The 21,165-nt window shown below is 48.6% G+C and overlaps 2 protein-coding genes across 2 annotated transcripts in view; one reads left to right on the forward strand and one right to left on the reverse strand.

Annotated features, from left to right (window-relative positions):
- Arhgap44 (Rho GTPase activating protein 44) overlaps nucleotides 1-2,758 on the forward strand; it is a 155,201-nt gene extending 152,443 nt beyond the window's left edge. The window contains exon 20 of the mRNA XM_013013045.1: nucleotides 1,156-2,758. Coding sequence (XP_012868499.1) covers nucleotides 1,156-1,295 — 140 coding nt within the window. The 3' untranslated portion in view covers nucleotides 1,296-2,758. The remainder of the gene's footprint in view (nucleotides 1-1,155) is intronic.
- Nucleotides 2,759-3,494: 736 nt separating this feature from the next.
- The window catches only part of Elac2 (elaC ribonuclease Z 2), a 23,829-nt gene continuing 6,158 nt past the window's right edge, over nucleotides 3,495-21,165 (reverse strand). Inside the window, exons 5-22 of the mRNA XM_013013109.1 lie at nucleotides 20,519-20,693; nucleotides 19,913-19,971; nucleotides 18,305-18,363; nucleotides 18,136-18,208; nucleotides 16,654-16,766; nucleotides 15,313-15,408; nucleotides 13,874-14,012; nucleotides 13,709-13,794; nucleotides 11,541-11,659; nucleotides 9,895-9,991; nucleotides 8,422-8,560; nucleotides 7,644-7,682; nucleotides 7,414-7,523; nucleotides 5,904-6,003; nucleotides 5,697-5,817; nucleotides 5,370-5,448; nucleotides 4,701-4,845; nucleotides 3,495-4,094 (exon numbers count right to left, since the gene is read on the reverse strand). Of these exons, the coding sequence (XP_012868563.1) occupies nucleotides 3,858-4,094; nucleotides 4,701-4,845; nucleotides 5,370-5,448; nucleotides 5,697-5,817; nucleotides 5,904-6,003; nucleotides 7,414-7,523; nucleotides 7,644-7,682; nucleotides 8,422-8,560; nucleotides 9,895-9,991; nucleotides 11,541-11,659; nucleotides 13,709-13,794; nucleotides 13,874-14,012; nucleotides 15,313-15,408; nucleotides 16,654-16,766; nucleotides 18,136-18,208; nucleotides 18,305-18,363; nucleotides 19,913-19,971; nucleotides 20,519-20,693 (1,986 nt within the window). The 3' untranslated portion in view covers nucleotides 3,495-3,857. The remainder of the gene's footprint in view (nucleotides 4,095-4,700; nucleotides 4,846-5,369; nucleotides 5,449-5,696; nucleotides 5,818-5,903; nucleotides 6,004-7,413; nucleotides 7,524-7,643; nucleotides 7,683-8,421; nucleotides 8,561-9,894; nucleotides 9,992-11,540; nucleotides 11,660-13,708; nucleotides 13,795-13,873; nucleotides 14,013-15,312; nucleotides 15,409-16,653; nucleotides 16,767-18,135; nucleotides 18,209-18,304; nucleotides 18,364-19,912; nucleotides 19,972-20,518; nucleotides 20,694-21,165) is intronic.

The raw sequence follows: 21,165 nt of genomic DNA on the forward strand, positions 1-21,165 counted from the left end.
GCTCTTTTCTGATAAGGTACCCCATCCAGTAGAGCGGACCCAGGGGCAGAAAGTCCAGTGACTTCCTGTTAGGCACAAGAGCTTCCTGCTACAGGGGGAACCAGTGGTACTGGCTAAGCCAAGCAAGCCTCAAACCCCCTTAAGATCTGCTCCTCAATCAGGCAGCAAGGCAGAGGCAGGTTGGACCCCATTCTGAAGACTTGGCGGGGTGGAGTGAGGGAGGAGTTTTGTCCAGAGCTTTGGTGTCTGTATAATGTCTTTTAGGACAATGTCCAAGTTTATGTCTGTACACACAGTATGGTATTCCTCAGTCTGAACATTTGTTTTTCATACACACAAACACACAACAAAGACAAAACCCCACCTTCTGAGTATGGCCCAGAGCCTGGTCCCTGCCACATTTCCACCTCATCTCCTGGAGCTCAACCTCCTGCCTGGGTTATTAAGCAAGACTACCTGAAAGGCAGAAGCTGGACAGAGGTGGGAAAATAGTGTGACCAAGAGGAAGGGGTCCAGAGGAGCCCCCTTCCTGTAGCCCTGGGTGTCGGTGAGCTAGAACCCCCAAGCTCCCAGCCTCAGGCAGCAGCAGTAGTGGCCGATGTGGCCTCAGTTGATGGCTCTCGGTAATTCGGCCTTATCTTTGCTGACTCACAGATGTCTAGACACTGAACGCTGTGATGTCTGACTCTTCTTGCTAGGACTTCATACCCCTTCTAATAGGGATGGAAGCAGAGGATTTCCTGTAGTCAGGATTTAGAAGAGAGCACAGCTTCAAGAGCTGCCCCTAACTGCAGCTGTTTATTAAGAGTGAGGATACCCGTGTAGGGTTCCCACATTTATTCTTGTCTCAAACTCTCCCTGCAGAGTCTAGGCTGAGACGAGTCCCCAAAGGTGCTACTGGAGCCTGCCCAAGAACTCTTGCTTATCAGAAAACAAGCGCAGTCCAGCTGAGCAGTCCTGGCTCTCCTCTCTGTCTGAATGACTGCTAGATTCAGCCAGTGTGACTGTTGAGGAGGCAACTTCTATAAATGATCTGTCTGGCCCTAGACTAGCCCAGCCACCTGCTTCCTCACGCTGACTGAGATTGCTTTCAATTTGGTCCTCAGGACCAGAGGCCTCTTTCACCTCCCTCTCTTTCTCTCTACCAACTTGCAGATCTTGTCCACTTTGATATCCCCTCCATCCACATAGAGCTGGGGTCAACACTCCGCCTGAGCCCCCTGGAGCACGCAAGGCGACACTCGGTGACTGACAAGAGGGACTCAGAGGAGGAATCGGAGAGCACAGCCCTCTGATGCAGCCCCCGCCCCAGCACCTGTACAGATGTGGGCCCGGGGAATATGCCGCCAGGAGCAGCGTCCCTGAGCTTGCCAAGGATCCTCTGTGGGTTCCTTTGCCGTCACTTCCAACTCCAGGTTGGAGTCTGGCAGGAGAGCACAATCTCCGGTCCGTGTGGCAGATGTTGGTGGTGCCGATTTTGTTCATTCCTATTGGGTGGTGACTTCAGCCTTTTGTTTGATCTTTGCCTTTTGACTTCGTGCCTATTTCTGATCATCTTCAGCTTCCCTGCTAAGCAACACCCATCTCCTCCCCAGGGCTGTGCAGGGTGGGGGTGCAGGAGAGGGTAAGCTACACCCGAGGGTGCTGCCACAGCACTTGTGCTACACCTGCAGGGACAGATGCTGTCAGGTCCTACAGCACCCACCCAACAGCCAGAGAAGTGAGGAAGGAGGGGGTACCAGGGCTAGAGATGCACACTCCTGATTCCTATCCTCCTTCACTTGATGCTCAGGGGAGGGCTGGCTCATGGAAAATACCTTTGAGGCTACCCTTAATCATAGGGACCCAAAGCTAATGGCTTAAAGCATTCATTTCCTGGCACTTTTATTCCTCTTGCACCCCCCCCAAGTTACTAAAAAGCCCTTATACTCATTGTTTTGTGCTTCTGAGTTGAATAAAGAAGTATCCTGAGCATGTCTGGAGGATCCCAGGTAGCTCCTCATGGCCCCCCTCAAAACTCATTAGATGTCGAACAGTCATTTTGCCCATCCAGGCACTAAGCTCCTAGCAAAGTGGGGGCCTGGAGCCCATCTCTCCCTTCTAGAGGTTACAGCTGACTAGCAATAATTCTGTTTACCCCAAGGTAGATAGAGGGAAGTGAAACGAGTCCAGCCGCGGGCCACACGTGGCCTGTGGGGCAGACCACTCACTCCCCCAGCTCCTGCCACGCAACGCTCAGCTCATCCCCCTCACGAAAACAGCCAGCTCTGCAGGGTTGGCCAGAGGGCGCCGGGAAGCCCACCTGCACTTTGGGGTTAAGGGAGTGAGAAACAGATCTGGGCCATGCATGCAAAGTCCAAGTTTAAAGTTTTATCCTTTTAAAATAAGATATAATATACCTATACATGATATAATATTTGTATATATGAGATCTCTCTATATTTGTTTAATTTGAGCCATTCAATCTAAATCAGTGTACAGGTGTACAATGAAAAATTTAAATGCTTAGTTATTTTTTTTTTTCCCCAACAGTGTAAAGTCACCCTTCTCTGAGAGCAGGATTGGCAAAGAGTTTTGATGTTACAGCTTTGCTCACTTCCTGGCAAGGGCAATTCAATCCCCAATTTGTATCGGAGCCCAGGGGTTGAAGGTTATCTTTAAATACATGTACAAATCATTGTCAAAACTGATGTTATTAAAATAGATTTATTATCCCTGAGCTCAGTGTATGCCCTTGTTTGAATGCAGCTGTGGGGAAGTTAACTGGTACTGGGTGTTGCTATGGGAGAGCTGAAGGTCTCCACCAGGAAGACCAAATTTTTGCTGTCTCTCCTATATCCCCTGAGGTTTTAGAGCCCTTTTCCACATACTTCTGTGTTCAGGATGAACACATAGATCCAGCTTTAACTCTGAACATTCTCTTGACCAAGCACTAACCTGTTTTCAAATCCTGCCTAGGAAAGCAAGGAAGTGGGCACGATGTGGGATTTCGCAATACTTCTGGGGCAAACATTCTGTCATTATGGGCAAAAAAGAACAAGTCAGTTGCCTCCTCTTTTTTTTTTTTTTTGTACCAGTACTTAGAACCGCTGTGCCTTAGTTCTTTTGCTAGTGCTCTACCATTTGAGCCACTGCTCCACTTCCAACTTTTCTTGTGTTAAAAGTCTCAGGGACTTGCTTATCTGGGTTGATTCAATCCTCAGATCTCAGCCTCCTGAGTAGGTAGGATTACAGGTGTGATCCCCCAGTGCCCGGCCTGTCTCCACTTTTACCCAGAAGAGTGGGAAGGATGGTGTCTGGATACCTGCCTGTCCTAGCCCAGTCAGCGCTAACTCAGTGCATCTTTTGCCATTACTACCAGACCAGGACATATTGAGGGGTGATGGGTGTCTGGAAATGGGCTTCACAGGCCTCTTCTGCCTCTGATGCTTTCCTGGGCATGCTGAGCATCCCGCATGCTGAAGACCTTGTTCTGAAGCAGCACCAAAGAACTTGGATTCCAAACTCAAGCTTTATTGCACCTGATTCTTTGGAATACTACTTCTGGAGTCTGGGCTACTTAACCAGCTTCTCCAGTGTGCCAAGGGAACCAGTGTGCTAGAGGTAAGGCGCTGCCCATTTCCATGTGTGACTCCTCATTTCCACTGTCTTCCACCACACAGCCTCCTGTCCTGCAGCTGTGTCAGGCACCAGTCATGGGTGGTGTCTGGCAGATCAATGCTGAGCCAGAACCCATGCAGGACTCCACACTCCTGTCCTGAGTCGTTCCTCCTGGCAGAAGGCACTCTCGGACTCCCACGGGGATGAGAGAAGCAGGCATCGGTGCCATGTAGAGCACAAGATGCAGCCTTTGGAGCTCACTGGGCTCTGAGCTTCTTGCTCTGTGGGCTCTGCGGCCCCTCCGCATGGGCCCGTTTCTGCTGGGGCTCCCTGTCCACCGGGCTGCCCGCCTGCTCCTGAGACAGGAGGGCAGCCCGTACCATCCTCAGCTCCCGCTTCTCCCTGCGCTCCTCCATCTCCTCGATATCACCAGCAAACAGGGCTTTCAATGGTGGAATCAACTTGGGCACGGTTGGGAAGTCTCCAAAGCAGATCTGGAGGGCCAGACAGGGCAGAGACACACTCAGAGAGGCAGGTGAGGGAGGGGGCTGCAAGTGCAGAGACTGCCATAGCAGGTCCACTTCCCCCTCCTTACGCACTCGTAAACCAGCAACTACTGCTTGAAAGGGGGATGTGGTGAATGGGACAAGCCCTCCAAAGAAAGCACCTTCTCCTGGGCAAGGGCAGCAAAGATGAACAACCCTCAGGAAAGGGAAAGCAGCCCCCCCCCCCCCCCCCCCCCCCCCCCTCCCCCCCCCCCGCCGTTTCAATCAAGCTCCTAAAACCTGAAGCCCAGGTCATCCCAACCCCGCCCCTTCACTGGGAAGGCCCAAGGGATGGGCCCGGCCCCACCACTCATGTGGTGAGAGTACCTGTCCCACAGCTCTGTGCTGAGGCCACAGTGACTATGTCAACTGTCCAGGCCTAAGAGAGGCTCAGGAATCTGAACCTGACATTTCTGAAAGATCCTACAGGGCACTGTGACCCACGGACTTGCGATGGACAGCAGTGGGTGCTCTACCCTGGCCCAGGAGGGAAGTGAGAGATAAAGCCCATCATCCCCATGTCCCCACCCCTCACAGTTTGAGCGACAGGCCAACCTTCATGTGGTCAAAGGCGATTCCGACTTTCTCGTTGAAGTCAGGGCTGAAGATGGGGATCTTGGCATAGCGCTGGCTGAAGTGGTTAAGCATGATGAACTCTGCATTCATCCGCATCCCCACACCAATAGCTTGGGAGGTGGTGCTGTGGGCAGAAGACAGGGCAGAAAGAAGCTGGAGAGAGGAGTAAGGACTGGCCCCAACCCTAGCCTTCCTGCTGCTTAGGGACCTAGGGATGGAGAGCAGATGTCCTTCACTGGTGCCTCCTCACCAGTGCAAATGCTCCTTAGGACTGGAACCTTCTCACACTTCCTGAGGGAGGTCCACACTCCATACTGGCTGCGGGCTCAATCGGAGGAAAACTCTAGGGCTTGCTAGGTTCCAAGAACTCTTTCCTTGAAACGGCTCCATACTGAACCCCTGTGACACCCTCCCCGCCATCCTTCCCTAGAACCTCCTAGAAGTGACTCCCTTTTTAATCTAGCTAATTTTTCAGACTTTGAAAACACTGTGCTTCTCTGGACACCCTTGCCTACAGAACTGTGATAAGAGGCACAAGACTCCTGAGACTCGCTGTGGGCCCAGGATAGCCAGAGCCCTCAGAAGGACACTGTCCTACAGGCCTGGGCTTCTCAGGCTGCATTTGACAGAGGAAAGGGACCTGGCTACCTGTGTGTCTTTTCTATGGCTTCCATTTCCAAGCCATCCTCCAGAGTGGCTTCATGAATCAGCAGGGTGGCATCTTTCCCTAGAGAGCAAAACAGTGTCAAGGCTAAGTCCTGCGGATGAGCAACATGTGGGTGCCAGAATCCCCCACCATGACCTGACCCAAAAGCTCAGCTCTCTGGGTCTGCATGTAAGGATGGCAGCCAGATGACAAGGAGCGTGGGAACCACCTGCTGACTGTGTTATCCTCTGCACACATGTGCACACATGTGCCCCCTCCCCAGCCCCCCATCAGGGGACCCAGTGAAGTTCACTTCTTCCTCTACTTACCTATCTGGACGAGAGCCTCGCAGGGCATGGTATCCCCAGAGTATACCACTTTCCAGCCAGATGTGTGCACCAGTGCACAGCCAAAAGCATGCTTGCAGTGCCGGACCAGGCATGTCTGAAACTGAAGGAGCAGGCAGGCTGGAGATCCGCATCCTGCCCTGCCTGCCTCTCCTGCTCTCCTTGGGGCAGGTGGCTAGGCTCCCTTACCTCTTCCAAATCACAGGTTTTTAACAGTGATCGGATCAGACTTTCCGTTGAGGGGTCTGAGACCTCGGCTTCTTGACGAAGGCATTTGGCAGGAATCATACTGCAAGTAGTCAAAGCATTTAAAAATTATAATAGCTAGGTGCTAGTGGCTCATGCCTATAATCCTAGCTTCTTAGGAGGGTGCGATCTGAGGACTGAGGTTAGAAGCCAGCCCATTCAGGAAAGTCTGTGAGACTGTTATCGCCAATTAACCATCAAAAAGTCAGAAGTAGCCAGGCGCAGTGGCTCATGCCTATAATCCTAGCTACTCAGGAGGCTGAGATCTGAGGATCGAGGTTCAAAGCCAGCACGGGCAGGAAAGTCTGTAAAACTCTTTTCTCCAGTAAACCACCAGAAAACTGGAAGTGGCGCTGTAGCCAAGTGGTAGAGCGCTAGCCTTGAGCTGAAGAGCTGAGGGACAGCACCCAGGCCCACGACCAATTAAAAAAAAAAGAAAAAGAAAAGTCAGAAGTGGAGTGTGGTTCAAGTAGCAGAGCACCAACCTTAAACAAAAAAGCTAAGGGACCGCTCCCAGGCCCTGAGCTCGAGACCAATACCAACACACACGCGCGCATGCATATGTGCATACACACACACACGCATACCTTACTTAGAATAAAACATTTAGAAATACTCATTTAAGGTTGGGCACTGGTGGCTCACTCCAGAAATCCTAGTCAGGAGGCAGAGATCTGAGGGTCACAGTTTGTAGCCAGCTCAGGCAGGAAAGTCTATGGAGACTCTTACTTCCAATAAACTACTCAAAAAAGCTGATAGTGGTGCTGTGGCTCAAGTGGTAGAGTGCTAGCCTTGAGCAAAAGCTCATAGACAGTGCCCAACCCGAGTTCAAGCCCCAGCACCAGCAAAAAAGAAAAAAAGAAAAAAAAATCATTTAACACTTGCAATCTAAATCCAGTCTGGGGATTAGAAAGTCTCCAGTCATTCTTTTTTTTTCCCCCCCAGTCAGACAAATGTCTTTATTTTTTGTTGGGCTGTGGGGGCTGGAAGCAGGGGGCTTCTCCCAAAGGTCCTCTCTGCTTTGCATGCCTCAGATCCTCAGTGCAATTTGGGGGGGACTGTTTTGAGATTCTGCTTGGCTTAGCAGTGAGCGACAGCCTGGGTGAGCCCTGCATACATACTCCCTGGGCACCCATCATTCTTATAGGAGAAAAACAATTTAAATCACAACCAGTAAGACAGAGACACCATAAGCAAACAAAAAGAACCAGCCCCTATCTCCCTAACTGTAAAGAACAACCAACAAAATGTTCCCCTTGGCCCAAGCAATGCGGGCCATGGGCAAATGGGGTCCTTCCCTGTGTGGTGGGCATGGGGCCATCTCCCCTCTGCCCCACCTTCTGACGTGGAGGGGCTCTGTACTGAAGGATGAGGGGCCAGGAGCATCTCTCACTGCCCTGGTGTGGACCGTGGGCTCTGGAAGGCAACAGCCACGGAAGCATGGGCCACTCACCTGACATGGTGCAGAATCTGCTGGCACTGGTTGTGGTACTGCTGCAGCCAGGGTCTGAGCTGGGTGGGGGCCACCACCAGCAGGGGGTGGAAGGGCTTCCCTAGGGCTGCCTGAAATGAAATTCCAGAGCAGTTACCACAGGAACTCCTTGGCCATGGTTTGGAGCAGCCCACATGGCTGAAGAAGCGTAAACCCTACAAAACCCCAGTGTTGACAAGGGTAGCACTTACCAAGGCACGTTCTCTCTCTAGCAGGATGTGCAGCAAGCCCTGCAATGGAGAGACCTGCATCAGCCAGGTCCACAGTCTCTAAGCCCATGGGGCCCTGGAGTCCTCACTTGACAAGCTCCCAGCCCTGTGTGCCTGGCCCCTCAATCACCCCTGCTAGTGGGTGTAGCACACTAGCTTTGAAATGGTACAGGCAGAATGCAATGAGACATGGGTAATAAAAAAGGGCACTGGGCAGGGGTCCAGTATGCCCTAGACCAAAGCCAGGGCCTCACAGCCACACCCACACCGAGCCAGTTCCCTCTGGGCCAGCTGGGAAAAGGCAAAAACCTGTAACAGCTGAGTCACCAGATGCCAACAATTCATGCCTGTAATGTGAGCTGCTCAGGAGGAGGAGCTCAGAAGAGTTAAGTCCGAAGCTAGCCTGGGCAGGAAAAATCTATGATATTCTTAGCTCCAAGCAACCACCAAAATAAAAGTTCAAAGTGGAGCTGTGACTCAAGTGGTAGAGCACCAGCCTTGAACAAAGAAGCTAAGGGACAGTACCAGGCCCTGAGCTCAAGCCCAAGGACCAGCAAAAATGAATGGCACTAAGTGAAGCTGACACCCATACTGGCCAGACCAGGCTGTATCCCTACTGCTGGACCTTCATCTAGCAAGAGATGAGTGGTAAAAGCCACAGCAAGTTTGGTAACAGCAGCAAAGTGGCCTAACACACAGCCTAGCGGAGGTAGCACCTCCCTGAGGGCGAAGGCTCTGGGGTGCAGGCAGCCCCACTTACTGTGTGGTGGTCTGCGTGCAAGTGGGACACAAACACAGCAGCCAGGTTCGCCAGGACCTGATCCACTTGCTCTCCGTAATGGCGGTACAGCTGCCCAAACGTGCCTTCGCCACAGTCCAGTAGCAGAGACTTGTCAGGACTACAGGAGACAGTGAGAGACTTACCAATAGGAAATGCTTCAGATTGCTTAACAAAATGGCAACAGCCATGAAAATTCCCACCTCTACGGAACCTCTCATGACTTTTCCTTGAGGAGCTGATATAAAATCCAGTTACTTGAACCATAAAAGTAACTTTAAAAAGGTCTGAAGGACAGAGACAACAGTGTGCAGGTGATGAACGAGGGGGGAAACACACAGGTCTGAGAATGCCAGGGTGGCAATGTCACTCTGTCACATAAGACTGTCTCCAGTTCCTGTTCACAGGATTCCTCCCCTCTCCGTGCAGTCCCAGTTTCCCATCCGCATTCCCAAAGCCATCCAGTGCAGGCTAGGTGATAAGATGGGCCAGAGGAAGAGCTATGTGTGCTTCCTCCAGAGAGGCAGTGAGGGCTGAATAAACAGCTCTCAGAAGGAGCCCGGAGGGCCTGATTCTGCCAGTGTCATGCTGAGCAGTGTGTTTTGGAGACTTTGCTCCCAAGTGGAGATAGAGGTGCACCCTTGGGCATGTTTTCCTTTTTCTGGGGGAGCATGAAGACAGAGACAGCACCCATTCAAAGAGACACCTCCCGGAAAAGGCAATGCCTTCCCAGAGACAGACTATGCCTGTCCTTCTGATTAACTGCCACGGGTTCAGGTAGCCAGGCTCAGGGTTGAAGATCAGAAACCAGAGAAGTCCTTAGGACAGACCAGCTTGCCCTGAGCTGCTTTACTGCTTTTCTTATGCCCTAGATTTGCACTTTCTGATCTTGGGGAACAGGGCCGGAAAGCAGTGATAACACCGCTGCCAACCATTGCTGCATTATTTGGCAGTTTCCCATCCACCACTGGCACCCAAAACAACAATGAGAAATTTACCTTGTGCCTCACAATCCCAATTCCTTCACACATGTACCCTGTAGAGGTGCATGCATACTTTAGCCCTGCCAGTAAGTGACCTCCAGCAATCCCCAGTGCATCAAGCAAAACCGCATGTCAAAGGGAATCCAGGAGGGGCGGGACACCTAAGTGCACCAAACCCCCATGGCGTAAACAGACCCAGCACTAAGGAGTTGAAATAGTTAGAATACCAATCCATAAACTCCATATATCTACTATCCCATCAGTTAATGAGAAAACAAAGTGACATGATTTCTTGGCTCTTCTTATGAAAGGTCATCAATGGATGAGTTGGGGCAACTCTACAGGTAAAAGGTTGCTAGAGTGGCTACACGATCCAGTAAAGCCAGAACTCCAGCTCTGCTCTCAGACACTCTAGCCAAGGTGACAGCTCGCAGCTCTGAGGGGCGGAGGTTTACTGTCAAAGGAGGAGTACCTTATGTTGACCAGTGTGGCGCTAACGTTCCGAATCTTCATTGGGATGGCAGACCCTGTCCCCAGGAAGACGACTTCTGGATACTGGTTTCTTTTCTCTGGAAAAGTTGTCTCAGCTTTCAGTGACAAGGTAGGTAAGCAATACAGTGAAGCCCTGACTCCTGCCTTCACCCTCCTTCCTCACCCGTGACATAGCAGGCTCTCGGGAAGGAAGAGGCACTGGGTGGAGAAGCCAATACACCCTTCCTTTCTTTAAAAACAATCTCTAATTCTTTTTTTTGTGTACAGTATTAGAACTTGAACTCAGGGCCTGGTTGCTTTCCCTTAAGGCCATTTTGCTCAAGGCTAGTACTCTACATTGAGCCACAGCTCCACTTCTGGCATTTTTGGTGGTTAACTGAAAGTAAGAGTCTCAAGAACTTTCAAGCACAGGATTTTCTTTGAACCTTGAGCCTCTACATCTTAGCCTCCTGAGTAGCTAGTGGTACAGGCATGAGCCACCAGCACCCAGCCTCTAATTTCTTTTAAATGAAGAAATGTTCTGAATGGGCCATTTACTCTCCAAGGGTGGGCATCTGCTGGGCATTTTGATTTTTCTGTAAGACCACACACTTCACATATAAACATCCTCACAACCCCGAGGGACGGGGGCCCACTTCCGCACAGGGGGAAGCAGGAATGGAAGGGCGGCCTCCTAGGAAATAGGAAGGGGTCAGGCAGCGGTCAAACCCAGGGAGATCTGGGGATCCCAAGTCCTGTGCCCCTTTCTCAGTTCACCCAGTCCACCAGGCCCTGTCATTTTTTACAAGTTCTCATGGACCAAGCAGTCTTCAGCACACACACACATCAGAACTCCAATCATAAAAGGAGGAAATCAACTCCAAGAGGTAAGCGACACACACAGCAAGAGGAGGTGAGGTGCTGGCCACCGCTGGTTTGCCTGGTGCCAACCTCCACACGGATTATGTTTGGCAAATGGTCAGCTGGCTGAATTGGCCCCTCCTGCCACTCTGTTCTATTCCCTCATCTCCTTTTAAGCATTATCTCTTGGTGAGAAGTGTGTTGTTAAAGGCACGAGTGGAAGTAACAAACCCTCTAGCTACTTCTCCTGATGGGCCATGAGAAGCTCATGTGGCGAGTGACCTGACCAAAACCTCCATGAGCCTTCCTCACCAAACCCACAACCCGACCCATGTCAGCACAGTGCCACTTAAAGCTCTCCACAGAGCCAGGGGCTGGTGGCTCACACCGACAATCCTAATTACTCAGGAGGTTGAGAATTGAGAATCAAGGTTCAAAGCCAGCCTGTGCAGAAAAGTCCCTGAGACTCTTATCTCCAAATAAGTATCAAAAAGCCTTATGTAGAGGTATGTCAGGTGGTAGAGCACCCAGTATTGAGCAAAAAAGCCGAATGAGCGTGAAAGGCCCTCAACAACACCTGACATTGGGTTTACAGGTAAACATTGGGTTTACAGGTCTGGATGTGGCATGGGCTCTGGTATTTTTAAGCCCCTTGAGCACCATTTGAATGCAATGCTAGAATTAAGGAAGTCAGGTTAGATAAAATGTACATGTCAACACCCTGGTTAAGGTAGTGACAGTTCCTGCATACAGGAGACCAGGAGGGGCTCCCTGGTCTTGGCTTACCTGCTGGGGCCAGGCTATCCTGCGTGCTCTTCCTATACTCCTGCACGCTCTCCTGGAAGTTGGGGAGCTCCAGGACCTCGGCTATGAATTCTTCAGGGTTGCAAGTAATAATAGCATCCCTGCAGAGAGAGGGGCATCTTGGGTGACTAAGGTGGCTGTGTGGTTTCTGCAAATACTGGTTTACACGCAGAGATAAATCCAAGGAACAAAATGTTCCTTCACATCAACTGAGAAGATGATTCCATTGCAACTGCAACCTGAGGAACTCTATTCTGCCTCTAGAAACTTCTGAGGCCTGCAATAGTCTGTTATACCTCTGGAACTTTCCTCAGCTAAGGCCTGGGGAGTTCTATTCTGGTTCTGGAACCCTCCTCAACTGAGACTTGAGGAATTCTATTCTGCTTCTGGAACTTTCTAGCTGAGACTGGAAGAGTTCTCTTCTGCCTCTGAAACCTTCCTCAGCTGAGATCAGGGAGTTCCATTCTACCTCTAGAACCTTCTTCAGTGGAATCCTAGGGACTTCTATTCTGCCTCTGGAACCTTTCTCAGCTAAGTGGGTTCTATCCCTAAGAGCCCTGAATGGATTTTTTTCTCTTCATAATCCGCTTCAACCTCAAGGCCTGACATGCAGACCCTAATGATGCTCAGAACTGGATGGTTCTCCTTTGTGACAGGGGCTGTCCTGTGCAGTACTCCGACCTCTAACCTCTAGTATCACTTCCCCAAGATCATGTCACCTACAAATGTCTCTATAGTACCCATGGCCCACTGGAAGCGTGGCCCCAGACAGTAACTCAAATTCAGGTGCACTCAGCTATTCTTGGGAACTTGCAGACCCTGACTTGTTAGCTGTGGGAAAACGAAGCCTACATTTGTAAGCGTTTGCCTCCCGCGAATGCCGCGTCACTGGTCCTAACCTCACTGAGTCCTAACCTTAGATTGGGCACAACCTGGCTGGGACTAAAACCACTAAGCACTAACTCTCCAGAACCTAGTTTATAGATCTGGCTAGGTCCCAAGAATTGCACCTGTCACAAAGCACACAATGAACCTGACTACTGATGAAGGTCCCCACGACCTCATCCTAATAGCCTATGCAGATTGGCAAAGGGACATGGCAAGCCGTCCAGCAGGAGGTGCTGTTGAGTCCTACCAGGGTCTTTCCAGGAGAGCTAACAGGTATTCAGGATAGCACATGGCACCTAGTCACTGTCCAGAATAGGATCTACTCTAACTGCTGACACCAAGTGGCCAGGACACTTCAATCACTGTGCTTTCAGATCTCCAAGAATAAGAGTCGCAGCTGAGGCGTTCCAGATGGCAATTTTATGTTTATCAGGGCCTAAAGTGGTGTCACACCGTGACCCACTAATCTCACATCTATGAGTGGAAACTGTTCCATTCAAAGATTTGTATGTCATTTGCAGCAAAGAACTGACTTACTGAGTAAACATCTCTATCTGAAAATCCAATTAAAATCATGTTACTAGAGCCTAACAATGAAGGAACAATGTCAACCTAAAACCCCAAATATGTGCTTTTTAAAATACATCCCCACAGTCACAAATACCAACATAGCATGAGAATCACACCAGGTGGCAGGATGGCCGGTGACTGTCCCACATGCCTTAGTTTCTAAGAAATGCAATGGAAAGCAATGAACCCTAACTTGTACTTGTTGCCATGAAAAACAATTTTTAAAAGGGTAAATACTGTCCTTAATCATCCCAGCTCAATCCAGACATGACTCAGGCTGTTTTCCTAAATCAATGTTGTGTGGGCACACATCCGTTCCTATTCATTTACATACTGTCTGGGGCTCTTCTTTTTTTTTTTTTTTTTGGAGTCCGGTTGTGGGGCCTGAACTCTGGGCCTGGGCACTGTCCCTCAGCTCTTCAGCTCAAGGCTAGCGCTCTACCACTTGAGCCATAGCGCCACTTCCGGCTTTTTTTCTTTTTGCTTATGTGGTGCTGAGGAATCAAACCCAGGGCCTCAGGCATGCAAGGCAAGCGCTCTACCACTGAGCCACCTTCCCAGCCCCATGTCTGGGGCTCTTCTGAGACTACATGGTGAGAAAAACGTATGGAAACACCCACCATCCGGCCATTTGTAGGAAAGCTCCCCAAGCCCTGGCCTAGAGGGAGCCCTCAGCGCAGAACCACACACACCTCTGCCACTCCCTCCTGGGGCGGAGCTGGTACTTGAGGAGGCATTCACCCTGAACCACAGGCACACTGAGAGCCGGCCCTTCCTCCTGAAAGAGACAAGAACATAGTCCGTGGCCAAAGGAAAAAGACAGGAGCTGGTGGACAGGCACTGTTCCGGGACGCTACCTTACTGTGGAAAGTGGTGAGTGGAGGGAAGATGTCCGGGTGGATGAGGTTGAGCTGCGTTTGAATCTTGTGGCTGCGAAGATTGTGGACTGACTGACATTTCTTATTCAGGATCAGGTGCTGGGTGTCAGGCCCAAACCTAAGGTGAAACGAGAGTGTCCATCAGGGAACTACTCACCTCAGGGATGGCACAGGGAGGTTAAAAGCCCTAGAAGACAGCCGTATTAGTCACTCGCCCCCGAGTATCTACAACACAGCCCAACATGATCTTGCTGCTTCTGCCTCAAGGCCCCAGGGTTCTCTCCCTAAGGCAGCTGTCCTTAGGATAAGCTGCTTGAAAACAAAGAACAAAAAAAAAAGACGAGAGAATAATCAAGCAAAAATAAAGAGATTTTCAAATAAGGATGTGAAATCAACATGGAGTACAGGCTGCAAGAGAAAAGCCGAAGAGGAAAATAGATACGGTGTATATCATGATTTAAACCCTTAAGGAACAAAAGTGAAGAAAATGAAACCACCAGGCACAGACAGGCAAGCTATGGGAGCGTGGAAAGATGGAGGTAGATTTGAGTCAATTGTTTGCTCCAGCTGAGAAGAATCCCATGCAAGCCTTCAGCTTTGTGAATCCTTTGGAGAGAAAGTTAAACCAGGTGTGGGTAGCTCATTCCTATAATCCTAGCTACTCAGAAGGTTGCCATCTAAGGATTGAAGTTCAAAGCTGGCCTGAACAAAAATGTATGTGGGACTCTTATCTCCAATTAACCACCGAAAAACTGAAAATGGAGCTATGGCTCAAAGTGGTAGAATACCAGCCTTGAGAAAGGAAGCTTAGGGACAGTGTCCAGGTCCTAGGTTTAAGTCCCAGTTGTCATGAAGACTAAAACAAGTAAAGTATGAATAAATACTTTTATGAAAAATGAAGTGAAACAGGGAGTGGCAAACAGCAACCTAAGTCAACACACACCTAGTTCAACTCTTTCATTGGATGCTGGCCTTGGCCTATGAAACCATGAGGAAAGAGAACAGGGCTCTCTTCCCAGTTACCAAATGTCCCAACAAGACAAGCTTGCTGGAAAGGAGAGGGAGACGACTGCAATGTACAGCACGTAACATATGCCTGACACAAAATGGGTGTTCAGTACGCAGAAATGATTGCTTTCTATTGGTAAGTCTCTTCTTTAGGATGCACCAGTGGAATGTCAACTAAAAGACACCCCAAGAGTACAGCGGGTGACCATGACCAACAACAGAGCTCTGTACAAAGGGGAATGTTTGCACACTGTGCCACCTACTGGTGGCTCTTTCCATACTACCACAGAGGGGCTCTCCCAAAATACTCCAAAGCAGGAATCACAGAGGTTGGTGCAGGATCAAGGGAGAGGGTAGACAGCACTCAGAAAGGAAGAAATATACCCCAAGGGTTACCCTGTGTTCCATACCTCTCCATCCATTGCTGGTATCTGCTGTCCATGAGCACAGACTCTGGGGCCATGTGGACCACCAGGGCCACTGGAGTGTTGGGGTTTCCCTGGTACCTGGGAGGACCAAGGAAAAGTGGAGTGATGCTTTATATAGTGATAAAAATAAAAAAGAGTACTTACAAACAAATACTGTGCAGCAGGGGGGGGGACTCTCAGTGCTACACTCAGGCTTGGTCTCCAGGTAGCTCCCAGTGGTGTACTGCCCATGACCCTGCTCCATGGGGTTCATTTATTAGATAAGCCTGCTTTAGGTATCTGGTCTACCTAGCTGAGCCTTTCCATGTCATGCTGTGGAGTGGACAGGGAGTGGCTGATGAACCTACTCTGGATACCTTTCCTGTCCCCTCCCTGCCTACTCCAGCTTCATCTTGAATTAACTGTTCACTTCATCGGCCTCCTTTATCTCTACTCCAAGCCTGGTGTCTGCCTTCTGTCTTCTAATTCTACCATGTAGAGGCAGATAGCTAACATGATTTGTTTCCTTCTAGTTTTTGATATTTAAAAAAAACTCTCATGTAGTAGCTGTTTCACCACCCCAGACATGGACCTGGCTCTCAGTGATATCTTAGCAACGTCAATAGCTTTGTGCTCAGAGTTTGACTGGAACACGCAGGATGTATGCTACCAGGCTACCTCGCCCTGAGAATAAAGTGAGCCTAGTAGGGACTCCCATTACGCCAATGTGGAAGGGGTACAGCAGCCCAAAAGATGTGTATATGTAGAATGTAACAGTAAGTAAAATTTAAAAAAAAAAGATAAGGACAGGAAAAATACAGATAAATCATTAAGAATGGGAGAACATTTTAAACACACACATGTAGGTCAGAGATGCTACCTAGAATTAAAACTGGACTGAAAAACTTCTCATGCAGGACAAAACAGTTAGGCCTAAAAGGTGTCCCCAGCTGAGATTCTGTCCCTTAACACAGGCTCTTAAAGCACATGGTATGAGACTTCCGGACCCCGGGAGGCTAAGTGTAGTTAAGTTAGAAAAAAACCATGTAAGTAAAAATAATCCCAACAATGGTTTGGGAATTATTTACAACTTAGAGTTCTACAATTTATTGCAGACTTAAACCTCTTAGAGTTATAACCCTTAGTGTTTCTGGACTTCAGTCTTTGAGGCAGTATTACCAGAGAGAGCATGCTAACCACCAGTTACCAGGTAAAAAGTGCCGGTGGGATGAATGGGCATTTCCAACCCAGTGACCAGCTCTCTTCCCACAGGTGGCCATCCCACTGAGTAGTGGCCGCTTTGCTGCCTTTTTCCTTCTTCCACCTGCACACCCTCCTCTTTACCTCTTAAAGGTATCATTCTCACAGATGGGCTGGATGAAGCCTTCATCTGGACATTCAACCACTATAAATGCAAGACCAGGATCTGGGGGTGTACACAGCTCTTCAGCCAAAATCTGCAAAACCAAATAAACCAATTCATCAGGGTCAGGATGCGCTTCCAAAACAGTCAAAGCTTAGTTCTAAAAACAAACGGATTGAGACAGCTGCTAACATCACACACCCCATAGTCAACTACACAGGACATGACACCAGCAAAACAGGGCTCTACCTGAACTTCCTGCTGTTTGTACTAACCAAGTAGACAACCTGGAAGACAGCTCAATCCTGTAGTGACAGGAGCAGAGGCTGGTCATTCAAGGTTTCTTTTTGATGCCAGAAAAAACATCTTGAAGAATGTGGTGTATTCCTTGAGGCCAGGCATTCAAAGCCCATCCATATGGCAAGTTTTGGACACTGTCCTGAGCTCATATGAGGACAGGAATCCATCCATCCCTGCAAGTCTACCAGATGCTGAACAATCTACAGAAATGTCTGGGCATAGCAGTGATGGATACATGTCTGAATAAGACCTCCAACTTGGAGCCCGTGACAGAATTTCATAAGATCCCACTTCCTTCAGAAATTGTATCTGAAAGCTGGTGCCGGTGGCTTACATCTGTAATCTTACTCAGGAGGGTGAAATCTGAGGATTGCAGAAAAGTCCCCATGAGACTCTTATCTCTAATACACTGCTCAAAACCTGGAATTGATGCTATGGCTCAAAGTGGTAGCCTTGAACAGAAGGAGCTCAGGGACAGCCCAGGTCCTGAGGTCAAGGCCCACAACCACAGGGGGAAAAAAAAAAGGTGTATCTGAGACAGGTATCAGTGGCTTAGGCATCTATAATCCAGCTACTCCAGAAGCTGAGATCTAAGAATCACAGTCCAAAGCTAGCCTAGGTAGAAAAGTCCATGAGATTCTTATTTCCTATTAATCATCCAAAAGCCAGAAGTAGAGCTGGCTCAAGTGGTAGGGCACTAGCCTTGAGCACAAAAAATCAGGGACAGCACCCAGGCCCTGAGTTCAAGCCCCATGTACAGTACCAAAGATAAATTTTTAAAAAATGTTATATCTGATGGCCATGCTTGTAACCTTAGCTACTCAGGAGCCTGAGATCTGAGGATCTCAATTTGAAATCAGCCTGGGAAGAAAAGCACATGAGACTTTTTTTGTTTGTTTGTTTGGTCGGTCGTGGGGCTTGAACTCAAACAAAACCTAATTATCTCTAATTAACCAATTAATCTGGAAAAAGCCAGACACAAGGTGTGGCTCAAGTAGTAAATGCCAACCTTGAATAAAAAAAGCTAACAAACAAGAGCACAAGGTCCAGTCCAAGCCCCAGTGCTGGCACACACAAGAAAGTTGTGTCTGAAGACCTGGTTAGACAGGGGCTCTGCCCGGTCCACTTGCAACTGCAGAATCCTCGCAAGAGCCATGTCTTACCTCTCTTCCTTCATGAATAATGCTCTTCCCGTCCTTGACGGCTGCAATGATGGGGGCGATGGCGGCTGTCCCCCTGAAACAAAGGGTAGGCCCTCCATGAGAGGCGCTATCTGTGAGCACAGGCAGACTCTCCTGGCCACCAGCAGCCCCACCCTCACCCGCCACTCACACGGGGAGGCCCAGCTCCTTCGCTTTAAGCACCAGGAAGTTCCCTTTCTTCATGTGCAGCTGAAACACAAATGTAATCTCAGTGCCTGGCGAAGAAGCTTGGTTGAATCAACTTCATTAAAAAGTGCATCTAGAGCTGGGAAGATGGCTCAGTGGTAAAGCGCTTGCCTTGCAGGCATGAGGCCCTGGGTTCGATTCCCCAGCACCACATAAGCAGAAAGAAAAAAGCCAGAAGTGGTGCTATGGCTCAAGTGGTAGAGCGCTAGCCTTGAGCTGAAGAGCTGAGGGACAGCGCCCAGGTCCAGAGTTCAGGCCCCACAACCGGACCCCCCCCCAAAAAAGTGCTTCTAGTGTTTGTAATTAAGGGTATTTTCTTTGTTAAAATGCAGTTGATTATTTTCAGAAGGCATTATGCTAGTCTGAGGTTGTTTGTTTTGAGATGCTTTAGAACTGAGACCTACATGACTTTAAAACTGTGCTATATTCCCCAACATTATCTTGTTATATATTTAATAAAATGTAACCCTTTACTGCATCCTAGTTAATGACAAGGATCTTTACCTATCTGTACCCTTTGGAAGAAACAGGAGACATGGGTTATGTGTTATCCTATATTCACCAACTGCTAAAGAAACATCACCAAAACATGGCCTAACAAGCAATGACCAATTAGAATTCTGCATAACATAATACTGCAGTTGACACTGGTGGTGACCAAAAAGAAAAAGTATGCTTCGACCATCTGGTAGTGTAGTGCTGTTGCTGTTATATGGAGAAGAATTACAGTAACCAATTCCCAATCTGTTCTTCTTATGATAGAAGGCAAACCACCATTCTAGCACAAAACCTAGCACCATTCTGATTCCACCATCACTCTCTTGCTAATCTTCTGTCTAAACATTTTGAGACCTATATATTTCACATACAATAATCAAAACAAGTCAAAAACAGCTCTCTGCTGAATCACAGCTAACGTTCGCTTTCTTGTTTAAACCTTGATGAACTGTTAGTGTTTACTCTTAACTTTCATGAACAGGTGATTCTTAGTCTCAAATTTGATCCTGATGTCTCATGACCAGGTTCTAGACTTCTCTATTGTCGTAGAGGAAGGAGTGCAGCCTCAGTGTGTGAACATCACTTATTACAGAGACTGCAGCCTCAGAGGATAGTCTAAGGAAATCAAATTGAGGAATCTGAATAAAGGCCCAACTGATAGGAAGAAAACTCAAACAGTTGCCATTAGCTAGCTCTGAGTTCTAAGAGGACCAATCACCGATTAGTGTGCAAAATAATCCACAAGCTGATAAGGAAAGGACTGGCAGAAAATTAGAAAGGATATAACAATATCCCTTAACCTCATCGCCCCCATACCCCTGCCCTTGAGTCCACCACTGCCCCTGGTAACTTCTGCTGTTTCTCTAAGATTGATTTTGTTATGTTCTAATGTAGTTGAGGTCATAAAGAATCAGAGTGCCTTCTTGGCCCAGGTCAATTTAGAAATCACTACTTTGAAATTACTGAAAAAAGTGGTCCCCAAAGGTCCAGAGCATACCACAAGCTGGCCACCAGCCACACACTCCCCTAGTGCCCAGGGTGGACAGCCTCTTACCTTACAGACAAAAGCTACCACCAAGGAAGGGTCCCTACCACCAACTGTCCGGCTGACACCTGCAGAAAAACACATTGATCAAACAAGGTGAGTGTGAAGTGGACTGACCATCACTATCCCAACACAAAGATTGGGAGACCCTGATACTCCCACCAGACCCTTTATGTCCTATATGTATGTATGTTAGATTTCAGTAAATTATGCAGAATACAAAACTCCACCCACAATGGCAAGCAAATATATTTTTTAGTGGCCTACTTACTAAATAGTGAAGAGAGAAAAAAAATGATGATGTGTTTTATATACAGAGAATAGTCAAAGTAAAACAAAAGCTAAAAGGTCAGCAGGGAAAATCTTTATCCTAAGCCATCCAGAAAAGGAGAATGTTCCAGGTTTGTCGTGTCTTGGTCATCAGACAGACTCACTGCTGGGCAGGAGGAACTTGTCCAATCCTAGAGCAGTCCACAATTCCTATGATACAGGAAAAGGGGCGGGGGGGGGGGGGTCAATCCATTCATTCAGTGGTCTGTTCCACTGGCTTGGTTGTTCAACTTTCTGCACTTAATTAATGCTCCATTAATGAAAATATATGAAAGCCCACTGTACCAGTGGGCATGCCAGGCCCTGAGCTCCACCAGGTGAGCTGAACACCAGTGCCAGGACTTGAGGGCTGCAAATGGCAAGTCCTGTCATCTTTCTGAGCACACTTCCCACTCTCCACCCAGATCCAGGCACGTGTGCCAAGGAAGAGGTTTGTGCTTACAAACATAGCTTTTCCTGGCTTTGAGCATTCAACAAGGGAACTATGTTAGGTAAGTAAGCCAGACACAAAAAGGCAAATAATGTATCCTCTCCTTACCTAAATCTAAAGTATCAATACAATAGAAACAAAGTAGAAAGTTGGGGGTGGGAAGTGAGTGGATATGAGAGAAGATGTTAGTCAAATAATATGAAGTTTCCCCTAGGCTACCAATAAATTTTAGTGATCTACTGCTTGTACTACAAAGTGACCACAGTTCATGGTAATGTTTGTTTCAAAATTGCTAATATCAGGTTCAGCACTTACCTGACATGAACAAGGTTCTGACTTAGGTCCCCAGGCATGGAGGGGGAGGGGAAAGGGAAGACTGCTTCTAAAAGATTGTTTATTGCCACGCGCCGGTGGCTCACTCCTGTAATCCTAGCTACTCAGGAGGCTGAGATCTGAGGATCGCGGTTCAAAGCCAGCCCGGGCAGGAGAGACCGTGAGACTC

The sequence above is a fragment of the Dipodomys ordii genome, unplaced genomic scaffold (genome assembly GCF_000151885.1).
Source record: "Dipodomys ordii isolate 6190 unplaced genomic scaffold, Dord_2.0 Scaffold19, whole genome shotgun sequence".
NCBI classification, from domain to species: domain Eukaryota; kingdom Metazoa; phylum Chordata; class Mammalia; order Rodentia; family Heteromyidae; genus Dipodomys; species Dipodomys ordii.